General features: G+C 42.0%; 1 protein-coding gene across 2 annotated transcripts in view; it reads right to left on the bottom strand.

The window, feature by feature from the left end:
- The window catches only part of RAPGEF4 (Rap guanine nucleotide exchange factor 4), a 942,686-nt gene that overhangs the window by 799,243 nt on the left and 129,423 nt on the right, over window positions 1-14,020 (bottom strand). For both annotated transcript variants that reach the window (XM_069225351.1, XM_069225352.1), the window contains exon 3: window positions 12,703-12,791. In XM_069225351.1, coding sequence (XP_069081452.1) covers window positions 12,703-12,791 — 89 coding nt within the window. The remainder of the gene's footprint in view (window positions 1-12,702; window positions 12,792-14,020) is intronic.

Below are 14,020 nucleotides of genomic sequence, written 5' to 3'. Positions count from 1 at the left end.
CAGACCTACCGCCCTGTCTCCTGCCTTCCAAAGAAACCTGCTCCAGCGACGCTTTCCCAAGGACCAGCGACCTCTGAATCCTCAGAGGACTGCCCTGCTTCAAGAAAGACCAGAAACTCCCGAGGACAGCGGCACTGCTCCAAAAGAACTGCAACTTTGTTACAGAGGAGCAGATTTAAAGACCCCTGCAAATCCCCGCAAGAAGCGTGAGACTTGCAACACTGCACCCGGCGACCCCGACTCGACTGGTGGAGAACCAACACCTCAGGGAGGACCCTCCGGCGACTCCGAGACCGTGAGTAACCAAAGTTGTCCCCCCTGAGCCCCCACAGCGACGCCTGCAGAGGGAATCCCGAGGCTCCCCCTGACCGCGACTGCCTGAACCTAAAGTCCCGACGGCTGGAAACGACCCTGCACCCGCAGCCCCCAGCACCTGAAGGAACGGAACTTCTGTGCAGGAGTGACCCCCAGGAGGCCCTCTCCCTTGCCCAGGTGGTGGCTACCCCGAGGAGCCCCCCCCTTGCCTGCCTGCACCGCTGAAGAGACCCCTTGGTCTCCCATTGAAACCTACAGAGAACCCGACGCTTGTTTACACACTGCACCCGGCCGCCCCCGCGCTGCTGAGAGTGTACTTTTTGTGCTGACTTGTGTCCCCCCCGGTGCCCTACAAAACCCCCCTGGTCTGCCCTCCGAAGACGCGGGTACTTACCTGCTGGCAGACTGGAACCGGGGCACCCCCTTCTCTCCATTGAAGCCTATGTGTTTCGGGCACCTCTTTGACCTCTGCACCTGACTGGCCCTGAGCTGCTGGTGTGGTAACTTTGGGGTTGCTCTGAACCCCCAACGGTGGGCTACCTTGGACCCAAACCTGAGACTTGTAAGTGATTTACTTACCTGCTAAAACTAACAATAACTTACCTCCCCCAGGAACTGTGAAAGTTGCAGTGTCCACTTTTAAAACAGCTATTTGTGTTTTATGTGAAAAGTATATATGCTACTGTAATTATTCAAAGTTCCTAAAGTACTTACCTGCAATACCTTTCAAATGAGATATTACATGTAGAATTTGAACCTGTGGTTCTTAAAATAAACTAAGAAAAGATATTTTTCTATAACAAAACCTATTGGCTGGATTTGTCTCTGAGTGTGTGTTCCTCATTTATTGCCTGTGTGTATGTACAACAAATGCTTAACACTACTCCTTTGATAAGCCTACTGCTCGACCACACTACCACAAAATAGAGCATTAGTATTATCTCTTTTTGCCACTATCTTACCTCTAAGGGGAACCCTTGGACTCTGTGCATGCTATTCCTTACTTTGAAATAGCACATACAGAGCCAACTTCCTACATTTTGTGTATAAATGGACACACATAACACAGTGTTTACATTGGAAACTGCAAGAGTCTACCTAAATCAATGAGTTGTTCCTCCTGGACATTCAGATCTTGGTATGTAGCAGGATCTGCCAAACATCTAAATTTCAGTGAGCTCTCAAAATAGTTAGGAACTGATTTAGATCTTGGGGATGAGTTACTCTGTCACAACGGTTACAGATATCATGTCTTCCAAAATATAAATCCCGTAGGATATATTGGTATTCATATTTTGGCAGACAGGATATCCATCACAGTTATGATGGAGTAACTCATCCACAAACATCTAAATAAGGCCTTTAGTTACCTTAAGTTCCAGGGGAATTCAATGTTGAACATTTTTGAAATGTTAGATACAGATGTGATTATGAATTCAGCAATGCAAAGCAAACAGGACTGATGAAACAAAGACCTGGCTATTCTCATTAAGTCCAAATGTAGATCAGTAACTGGTCTAAAAGCTATGAATGTTTTTTTTATTGTGGCTGCCATTCTGGTTGTCACTTTTCCTGAAGGGATTAAGCAATGCCAGGGCTCAATTTGATAAATCTGTATATTCCCCTGGGGCAGACCATTGTGTGATGGTAAAATATGAACTGGAGCAAATCCAAAACAGGGAGTTGATTTATTGGTGTCCAATGGCATATACACATATGGGTGATTTCAATCCTCATCCCCCGCCATTGTAGTCACCAGAGGAACATATGCTACACAGACATTTTGAAACATTAGTTTATTTATGAAATTGTGTCTTTAAAGAAATTACAGAGCTATTTAAAGGTTACAATGATGAGCTGGCTCCAGATTAAGCCCAAAGTAGATTCCATGACTCCAGCAAGGCCTCCTGGAAGGTTTCCATGGACCACATTTCAAGTAAAGGAACATCTCTGGAAAGGAGAAGGTGGCAAATGAGATGGCAGCCAGAAACAAATGGTGAATTGCTCCTGAGTGTGTCAATCAACTGAGAATAATAATTCTTTTTCAATGGAAGTGTGACACTAGTGAGGTATAAAAACGCCTGATGACCTGTGATACAACTGCCAGAACTGGCAAGGAACAGGAGGGCTACGAAGCTTGGTTATGTTATCTTTGGTTGGGACTGATTACATACTGTCAAGTGCACTTACAGTTCTTTTATTGGATTTCAGAAGTCATGGTTTTCATGCTTTGAGCAACTCGTATTGAGGGTGGGAGGGGTTAAACTATATTTTATCAGTTTAAGACGGCCATCTGTCATGTTAGATCAGTCTATTAAACATGGCCACCTGTGTTACAACATGTGCACACATATGCATTAAAACACACACATGCTTATTGGTAGCCATCTTGGAATGCGTTTTATAGAACGGAAAATACTTTCCACAAATCCATTCCAATCTTGTAAGCCATGTGTACAAGGTGTCTTGATGACTGTGTGCATGCAGTTAGAAAAAAACACTGGCAAAGCCAACAGCTCAACATTTTAGAGTGGAGATGTATTGGCCTTTTCAACGAATGTTAACAGCGACAAAATAATTCATTGTCTCTTCTTCTATGTGGCTATCCAAGGAGTCTATCTGGCCAGCACGGTATTGGCCCAAACTAAGTACTGCACTTTGTTTTCTTCCTAGAGAAACAACACTGGTAACCTTGAAGACACAAAGAGACCTACAAAGGGAGAGATTATTGCTGACAAAAAAATTGTAGTGCTCTTGTGCAGTAAGCTATTCGGGATGGTCTTTCTCTTTCCGGGCTTTTCTGTTCACAATCTACATATTCGTTTATTTTATTTTCGGAAGTTTGCCCCACTCAATACAGCAAAAAGCTGCACTGTTTAAAGTTTATGAACTAGAAGTACTGCCTTCACTAGTCCAGTAACACAGACATGCCCCTAAGACTGCAGAGCACGAGGGGGTAACTCTTTTTCGAAAGAAATACATAATTTTGGATGGTTGTCCTCTTCAAAGACACAATTTTTGCATATGTTTTCTCCCTAGAGAAGTTTTCGATGTTTCCACAACTGCTGCTCACTCTTTAATCAAAGAACGCACTGCACAAAATTGAATATTTCTTTGAAGTTTACTAGCAAAAACACAAAGCATGTTATGTGATATCAAATATAGTGAACAAATTTGCAATAAACGTATAAAAGTGAAAAAGTAGGCGTAGATCTTAAAATTTAAAAAGTTAACCGATTTTCAATTATAAACATATAATTAGTAACAAGAAAATAAATTATAATTGCAGTTGAACAGCAATTAGCCTAGGAAGGCTAGGTGCATGAGAAGCAGATTATTGAAACCCCTTTTTACTTAAAGAGAAGATGCTAATATCTTTATTTTTCTGTTTTCAGAAGCATTACTTCAGATAGTTAAATATCAGGGGCTGTATTACAGAAAGTGCCTGAGGAGTGCAATGGGCATGTGCACCTGTTTTGTATGCCCCCAGGGTAATTTGGTATCACAGCACGGACCAAAGACGCTTATGCCCCCCTTCTGTAATACTGATAGAGCTGGCACACATGTAGGACCGATGCTATCAGGAGAGTGTTTCCCCATTTGCATAGGGGCATGGCCCCAAGCAAATGAGAGAATCAATTTGCCTTTGCACCTGCACCATATTACCCATGTGGGCGCTGAGGCAAACATGCTTTTAGGAGGCTCATTGAAAGTGCACATCCTAAAGGCATTCCTAGTGGGTGGAATAAAGGGTCCCATGAACTCCCCCGGGAACCCCGCTGCCTGCAAGTGGATCTCTAATGCCCCTTGAAAGTGCAGGTGGGTTGCCCTCTCATAGTTAAACACAGACAACTTTTTGACAGCTGCCCCATATTTCACTTGTATGTGCTGCCCTGGGGCAGAGCGGGTTAGCGGCGGCACTGGGGGCAGCACAATCTTAGTGATGCAGCCCACTCTCATTGTTTGCAAACGGCGCACCTTTCGAGAGGTGCGCCGTGGTGCAAACAGGAAAGTGCAGCATGTTCATTATATGGCCCGAGAGACACTTTTTTTAAGACGCTCATAAGATTAAAAAATATCGTAGCTGCGTTCCTAAACAATTCTACCGTTCTTTGTGGTAAATATTATATTCACAGCTAAAATGTGTCAAATATTCCAGGACTGCCCCCTGGTGATGGACATTGGGCGTGCAGCAATGTATGTAATGTATGCCTTTCAGCAATGTAACAAAACTGAGGTAAACAGGTAACATGGAGTAACACGTGACATACATCGCTAAAAAGTGTTAGTCGTTATTCATCCTGATTGTCATCTGGATTTTTTCAGTAAGGATGTTTCAGTCAGCCAGGCTGCATATGAACAATAGTCGGTGCAGATGTGGTGCCTGTGGCTGAGTGATATTCCCGGTAAATAGGTTGAACTAGGGCTCATTTTGAGATTAGTGCCATTGGACTGATATCGTAACTGCAGGAGCTTTCCTAAAGTACACCCTTGTAAATTCAGTTTTATTTTTCACTCTTTTCTCTTTCTGTAGCAAATTTTATAACCGTTGGCTTTTTATGACACACTGTGTGCTTATTAGATGAGATTATTAGATAAAAACTCTCCGTGGCCTTATATACCGTAATGGACTTTGCTGGCTCAGCGCAGTGATGAGACCCAGTTTTAACGCGTGAGTAAATTAATTTAATCCGATATTTCGCAGGATTAGTGATTCATGTTTAGACAGTACAATTAGGAAACCATGAGCAAGTGTTGCCTCTTTCTGAGCTGTGATGTCTGAAAATAAAGCACTAACTTAGCGAAATATCTGATTACATGAACTCACTTTACATGCTGCAGGCACATGAAAACGGATGCCCGGCTCGACGCAGACCATCATGATACGGTCCTTTGTATGCTCTCACGCACTGTGCAGGCTGCACCGAGCAAGGAGGAAGGGTGAAACGGAAGCAGATGAGGTGATTTTGTTTTTGTCATAACAGTTAATGACTGATAAGCACCTGCCTGGAGGACAAAAGGCGTTGCCTAGTTCCCCTGAACAGATTTAATAAAGCAAATAACTACTTCTTCTCCAATGTAGTTGGCCTTTGCAGAGGGTGACCAAGTGGCCCAGATTTGCAGGACAGTCCTGGTTTTTCACCATCTATTCCAGAAATGTCAGTGAATTTATCATTTAGAACATGTCCCGGTCTGGACTGAACACAGGGACACACAGTTTTCCTGAGTTCCACTGCAGGAAAGGTTAGCAAACCTTATCGGAAGCCTATTTATTTATCAAGAATGATACTGTGTGTGTAAAAGTTCAATTTAGTTACACTTAGTGTCTTTATAAACTGTGTTTTCTCTGTTTGGGAGTGCTGTCAATTAAGTCATTCTGTGCTCCTCAATGCAAGATTGCAATCCTGTTCCTGTGTTTGTGCAATGTCCCAGTTTTTGGTTTTCAAAGCTTGTCACTGCATTTTGCAGCAATAACAGAACAGCTATGAAGATATAGGAAGGAAGTGTTAAATGTAAGATGATTATCAAAATAGTTTGGACACCCCTTAAATACAACACGTTCAGTAGCTTTCAGATCATTAAGTGGAGCAGAACAGGACTTCATGGTCGTAGAGGTAAGCGATGTAAAAAAAACACGAATATGGGATTATCCATACACATACAAAAAGTAAAACCCTCATTAACTATGGGTTACAGGTGAAAAAACAACTCATTACCTACATGTCTCTTGTCCTTGTGCCAAGCATTACTTGTGAGGTGGATCCCACCTCTTGAGAAAGGAGGCATGCTAGAAAAAAAAAAAACGAACCATGTCCTTTTCATCCCACAGGCCATACTAAGTACTTGGTTCCCAGCATACTGGGTAGAAGGACAAGACAAGTTTTTCCAAGAAGAATGCATTCGGAGTCCTTGCTGGGCCTAGACTTAGGTTTTTGTAACAGAAATAGGAAACCATTAGGGCTTCCCAGGTCAAGCTTGGGGAGTCAGGGAAAAATATCTAAAAATATCAGGAGCCTCAGAGAGGAGATACAGACGATATTACGTTTTTGAGGTAAGTCTTGTGAGAGCCTAAATATGTGCTAATAATTATTTTAATGAGTAATAGCTAAGAATTAACATGCACTAGGCAAAAAAATGAAAGTTTTGTTAACTGTGCCCACTATAGGTGGTTGCCATAACGTGTACAACGTGTTAATAAAAATAAGTGTTAAGAGAAATAATGTGCACATGAATAATTAAAACATATTTGTGGTTTATATTAACAAGAATTAATGAAATGTTTTACTTATAAAATATAACAGGACTAAACAACTGTGAAATAAAAGGCCTACTTGAGAAGGCCTAATGTTAAGTTTCATGCATTCGAAAATGTTCGTGAATGTTTTTTTTCTGTCTCAGCAGAATTCACACTTGTTCATTGTTCACACAGTGCTGACCTAACCTATAATTTCCAATGATTTATTATTTTTTTCAGTTTTCCTTTGAGAACCATGAGCTGCAATGCTGTCTTCTAACAATTGCTACAAATGTAACTTTCAGCCATGAGAAGCTGCTGTTCCCAGGACATGACAATGAGCCTAGTGAACCGAGTTATGTTTTGCAACAAAAATCGGACAGAACTGGTTATTGGATCGAAAGAAGAAGATCCAGTCTTAAACGTGAGAAAGACTGTCAAAATGTTATCACATATGGAGAGTTTGAACCTATTGGTTCTGACATGAACACCCCATGAGACTGACCAATGAAAATCGCACAAGTTACTTTTTGGGATTTCAATATATCAAGACTGACACTTGGGATTTAAGACTAGAGAGAGGAGAAGACTACAGAGAGAGCAGTTGCCCTTAGCTTATGCCCTTGTTCAATTGGTTTGGTTTGCTTATGTCCAATTTTGGCTGAACCAGTTCCCCTCATTGTCCCCTACCAGATGAAGACCTGGAAGTATCCAACTGTCAAAGACGACTCTGCTTGCTGATCCATTTAGGAGAGGTATAACAAAATGTATTTGTCCTTTTTGTAGATTTTGTCTTTTTCTGTTAGGTAACAAGAGCCTTAGCCAGATTTTTCTCCAAATTAGATTTTTGTCTGTTTCGCTTTTTGCATGCAGCCCAAACATGCTTTTCCATTTATAGGGTTAGTTAGAATGTGTCACTGACCAAATTAATTGCTATTAACAAAGTATTGGTTTTATTCATTTGTGATTCTAAATGTATACCATTTCTGTTATACAGTTATTGTTGCTATTGATTTGTATCATAGCTCTTGAATGCTTAATGATGAGTACTTTGGTGAAACTGAAATGTTTCCACCGTTTTGGTCAGCCTGTGTTGTTTGTCTATGTTTATCATTTGGTTTTGAGACTAACGTACGTGACTTTAGCATTGTTAATCTAGGGAAATAAAAATGTGAACTTTATTAAAAAGGTGTGGTTATTCATGGCCAAATGTGTCATGGTGGGTTAAAATTTACTGACTCCAAATTGACAATAGAGAATTGATGATATTATTGTGTTGTTAGAAATTGGGATATGTTTAGATTTTGTGTCCATGGTACTCACGCTTAAAGAGTCCAAAGGTCCATCAGACGTTTAAAGCGCCCCTTTATAAACAAAATTATAAAACCAAATAAGGTCAGACGTACTCACAGTTTTGCATTGTGGTAAGAACACAAGTTAGATAAATATAACTCCACTGCTCGGCTTTGGGAGTAACATTAAAATATAAATATGATCTTGATCCATTCATATTGCTAATAATAATGGAGGGCAGGTAAATTGTGGTAGTAAGCTGTCTGGAAGGAAATGTATGCCTCTCTACAGATTCCAGAAGTTTTCCTCACGGAAATGTGTTTTCTAAATCAAAGTTTGAGGTTTGGAAGGGATTCTGGTAAAACAACCTGTTGAGAACTACACAAGTCAGCCCATCCTGAATTCCACTAGGTGTGTAGTTTTAAAAAAATGTACAGGTTTGCTAGGTTATCCTAGGTGCTGGCTGAGCGAGGGCCCAAAATCCACAGCTACCTCCTTTGAAAAAAACTGGTCAGTTTTGAGTGCAAAAATGGTATGTATCCATGGCAACCATCCACTCAGGAGCTACCACCAACCCCTGCCCTCACCACATCTTCAACAAAGCCAGCAACATCTTCGCACCCAAACACCGGCATACCATCAACCGCTCCTTCAAGACTGCCACCTTCTGAGAGAGTTGGAAACACACTGAGATCAAACCTCTACTGAAGAAACCCACTGCCGACCCGACAGACCTCAAGAACTACCGGCCCATCTCCCTTCTCACCCTTTCTGGCCAGTCATTGAGAAGGCAGTCAACAAACAATTCACCGCCTTCCTGGAAACCAACAACATCATGGACCCCTCTCAGTCAGGATTCAGAAGCAACCATAGCACCGAGACCGCCCTCCTCGCCGCCACAGACAACATCCGCACCCTCCTCGACCAAGGCGAGACCGTTGATCTCATCCTCCTGGACGTTTCAGCCACCTTCAACACAGTCTCACACAAAACACTACGCTCCTGCTTCCACGACGCCGGCATCCGAGACTCAGCACTGCAATGGCTCTCCTCGTTCCTCACCGGCAGAACACAGAGGGTAAGACTCACCCCCCCCCCCTTTCACTTGGAAGCCACCAAGATCAGCTGCGGTGTCCCCCAAGGATCCTCGCTGAGTCCCACCCTCTTCAACTCCTCTATAACCACACTAGCCGCCATTGTCAGAAGCCACGCACTCAATATCGTCTCCTATGCCGACGACACCCAACTGGTAGTCTCCCTCACCAACAACCCGACCACCGCCAAAAACAATTTCCACAAAGGAATGAAAGCTGTCGCCGCCTGGATGAAAGATAGCTGCCTCAAACTGAACTCGGACAAAACAGAAGTCCTCATCCTCGGCTCCACACCCTCCGCCTGGAACGAGTCCTGGTGGCCCTCCGCCACGCCCCTACCCCCACCGGCCACGCCCGCAACCTAGGCATCACATTAGACTCATTGCTTTTAATGGACCGACAGGTGAGCGTGGTTTCATCGGGTTGCTTCCACACTCTGCGCATGCTTTGAAAGATCTACAAGTGGATCCACACCCAAGCTAGAAGGACAGCCACCCAGGCCCTTGTCAGCAGCCGCCTCGACTGCGGCAACGCTCTCTAAGCCAGAATCACTGCCAAGACGTGGAAAAGACTACAATGTATCCAGAATGCCTCTGCCCGTCTCATCAAGAATGCCCCACGACACAGCCACACCTCCGCCCTCCTAAGAGACCTACACTGGCTACCTATCGACAAGAGAATCACCTTCAAGCTCCTGACCCACACCTAGAAGGCCGTACACGATGCTGGACCAGCCTACCTCAACCACTGACTCTCCTTCTACACTCCCGCCAGACAACTCTACTCCGCAGACCAGGCCCTCGCCAAGGTCCCCTTCATCTGGAAAACCACAGCTGGAGGAAGATCCTTCTCCCACATCGCCGCAGAGACCTGGAACACCCTCCCCATCCACCTCAGGCAATCTCCCACCATGTCTCAGTTCAGGAAGGACCTCAAGACCTGGCTCTTCAACTTTACGCATCACCAGGAATTTGCCTATACTCGGTACACAATGAAAAATCATTGTACAGTGCATCTCAGTTGTTGGCTCTGAGTGCCTTGGGTTCTTGGATACTCTACAAACCCTATATATCACTGCAACTAGAAGGGCCTCGTGGACTTAATGGCACATCAGCCATTGTGACAAAAAGTTACAGATGAAAATGCTGTCACAAATGGCCATTTTTTTCAACTCATTTTCAATATTTCAATAGTTAGTTTTGATGGGAAAACCTATAGGGATCTACACATATGACACATTGCTGAATTCAGAATCGTGTCTACTTTTCAGAAATCTATAACGTTTCTGGGTCACCTATGTGTTTCACACTTGTTTCCACCACAAACTGGAGGTAGGCTGAGAACACAAAAAAATAGGAAAAATGGGCTACCTCTATGGAAAGAAAATGTGGTAGTTTTTTTATTCAGCTCTGCATGTTTGTGAAGGCTGCGGAGATGGTGACTTTAGGATTAAAGCACGGTTATTGTTCATTTGCAAAGAACAATCAATTTTCATAATTCTGCCAGTTTACTTATGACATTTGGCACAGCAACTAAGGGTAAAAAGCACCTAATTTGATTCTCATCTGATGTATAAGATCAACAAATACACTGGCATGCTCGTTAGTAAACTCCCACCTTCTGTAAGAAATTCACAGGTTGGAAGTCTTGCTGAGGCACGGACGGAGCTCCATGAGTGTTAAACTCAGAAATTTGCTGAGGGCCAAAGTGATAATCTGGGAACACATTTGTTTCTTATTACAGATTGATTTAGTGGGACTCTAGTTACAGAAGGGATTGGTGTGGGAGTCCTGAATTCAGTTTTGCCATAAAGGGATTGTAAATAAATCATTGGGTACTTCAATAAGTGTTTTGTTCTTTTTTTGCAAATTTGGGATTGCCGAAGTTCAGTTGAATGCTCTGGTATTCCTCATGAGTAATGACTGATACAAAGGACAAGGGATGTAGAGGTTATGCCATGATAAATTACAGGCAAGTTTCTTTACTCTTATTCCTACTTGTACTCGTGCCAGTCATTACACTATGCACTTCCACTCAATCATTCTGGACCCTGACATTTTGACTGGCATTCCAAAAGGATGCTGGGAACCAGTCCCTTATTGTGACTTATGGAAAGAGGTGGGCAGGACTTTTTTTTTAAACACATTTCCTGTGGTTTTTTTCTGTGTTGGGATCCGCCTCATAAATAATAACTGTAATGAGTGCAAGTAGAACTTAGTGTAATGAAGATTACAGGTAATTAATCTGAGTATTGTTTGCCCTTGAGACTGAGACCCGAATCTCTTCTGGTTGCAGCATTTACTTCGAAGGTGAGATACAATATTGAGAAATACTTTACAGAAAGAAGGGTAACTTTGGTAGTGTCTGGCTAAAATGGAGAGGAACACACTTAGATGTGACTTGTGGTACATTTAAAATTACGTACTGTTTGGATTACACAACTGTAGGTGATCATTACTCTTCTGCCGAAAACACTTGAAAGATTAGGCTACATTTAGCAGAGACCAGAGCCCAGTAGAGGGGATGTTTATTTTTCATGAATATGAAAATACGCCCCGCACAGAAGGTAATGAAACTAGCAGGATTCTAGGATTCATTGGTGAGGAGGAAAAACCTAATGAAAGAAAGAACATGCTTTGCAAACAGATTGGTGGATACACAAAAGAATGGACATGAGGTATTTGGGGACTACTATCAACCATCACTCACTGACCTGAAGCTGTTGAGAGCTATATAGGTAAGATGCCTTAAAACACAATACTGAATCCTAAAAATATAAAGGGTATAGGCAAAACAATTTCATTGGGAATCGTTAGCAGAACCAAACAGGAGATAAACAGAGCGGAAAGGGATACCTTTCCAGTCGAAATTCTAGCTTAACAATATAAAGAATGTTTGAGATACCACATTCTAATAAGTATCTTCACTTGACAGAAAAAGGTTTATTGACAGCTGCCCTGAGAGAAATACCATTCAATAAATGTCTGAAGAGCACACCAAGTTTTAAACATTTCAATCAAAACCTCGAATGGTAGGTTTTCTTTCGTCATTTTCATGACTGCTGCTCAGTGCCGGAAGTGGACCCTGATTTCGGGGATATTACTCCTTATCGAGGGGGTCCTGTGTATTTCGCTTACTAATAGGGTTACATCATACATATTGATGGCCGCAGGGCTTTGATCGTTTCCAACCTTTTGATTATAAAGCTTCAGAGACTTAATTCTCTCACTGCAAACTGGCATGCAGATGAACCACGCTGATGCCAAACTGCTTCTATGTAACTCCCCACGTCCTCCAAGAGCCTTGGAAAAAATTCTGTCTGATGGTAACACTCTCAGCGATGGGGAAATCAACACCGGGCAAGAAGATATTTCTCCCAAATTGTTAGTATCCGCCCCCCTCAACAGGGTATCCCTATTACTGAATGCTTCCTAATGTAATGATGCTGATTGCCTGAACCTGAGCGAACTGACAACTGCTGCTGTTTTATTGCTTTCATGCATAGCGCCATGACATACATTGTTGAATCTATCATTTCGCTGTTAAAATTAACTTACACAATACATAATTTACACATTACACACATTTACATTAAAAGAATGTATATTGCTTAAGAGATCTGTTATATTTATTGAATATGGACGATAAAAATAGGAAGAAATGTAAAAAATATATATGGCTGATCACTTGGACATGGACAGAAAAACAAACAACACCCAACGAGAGATGAAAATTCAGATGTCCCACTATAAGGTGCAACTTTACCTGGTGGCTGTTGGTTTCGGTCACCTTTACATCTAAAGATCCTGCGAGAACCGCATACCAGTTTGTCCCAATGTCACCCTGGCGGTATACTGTAAATAAGAAATACATAAAAGAAATTTTGCGTGATTGCCTCATCCCGCCTTAGTATATCCTATGCATCTAGGTCGTTAATCAAATGCAAATTAAATCACTTTGAAGAACACCAGGGGTCCTATAGTCGAACCTCAAGGGACAAACAATTCACTTAGAGAAAACCAAAAGAAACTACCTTAACAAAAAGGATGGTCAAATCTTAATATTATAAATGTGAATCATTTCCCAAAGATGTGACTTTAATTCTCAAAATTGAAAAGGTTATGAGTATATAAAGTTAGTATGCCATTTAGCCTATGGCAAGCAAGATGCCAAGCCGCTCAGGCGGCAGAGGTCCCGGCTTTGCTAGCTCAGAGGAGGCAGGCCTACCATGTTTAAAGTGCCCCTTTGCTTTGGCTGAAAGAACCCCTACCAACAGAGTATTATGGCTTTTGGTGAAAATGTAGTGCCATGTGAGCCACCATGTTATAGCAAGTTACTCAAAATGTTTTCAGTTTTTTTTAGAAACTTACTCCCAAAGTGGGGGTCTGCTTTAAAACAAAAAACAATAAAGGTAACTCCGTTAGCGCTGGAAATGTAATGTGTGTTAAAGAGACAAGTTTTAGCAGGATAACACTTGAGTGTAAAACGTCCTAGCCTAGAAAAGCTATCTAACCCAAATGCAGAAATATGCAGAGTCCCAGTACCACATCGAAATAAAATAACTCATTACCTTTTGCAACAATTGCCAAGATTTCAGTGAAATGCCACTGAGGGTTATTTTCTAAAAACAAGTGAACTATGTCTCATAGATGCTCAGCGTGCAGAGATTTATCAATGTTTCAATATTATACTACCATTTGTAGAAATGTCTCAGCAAAACTATGAAATCGGAAATTTGTACAAGGCTCTAAAGTCATTTTCAGTGTTCAAATGTTTTTGGAAACACATACATTTTCAGAAATGTGTGAATTGAGGCTGTTACAGATCACAATAGCGATTAGCAAGAAGAAACATAGAGGTAACATCTGGATTTCTTAAATAATATGGAGGGCCATAAAATATCCATGACATCCTCTTTGCTATATGCCATTTCTAAAGAGATCCTGGGATGACCGGATTAGTTTGTTGAAAAGAACGGCCAACACTCTTCTGAATACTAAAAGTAGATCATTAATCAACAGTATCGGGCTGGGATAAAAAAAATAGTCCTGGGCATCAAAATAAAGTGGCCCCCATTAGCAAA

The sequence above is a fragment of the Pleurodeles waltl genome, chromosome 3_1 (assembly GCF_031143425.1).
Source record: "Pleurodeles waltl isolate 20211129_DDA chromosome 3_1, aPleWal1.hap1.20221129, whole genome shotgun sequence".
Lineage (NCBI taxonomy): Eukaryota > Metazoa > Chordata > Amphibia > Caudata > Salamandridae > Pleurodeles > Pleurodeles waltl.
The sequence above is the reverse complement of the archived record's forward strand: the minus strand, read 5'-3'. Positions and strand labels throughout refer to the sequence as shown.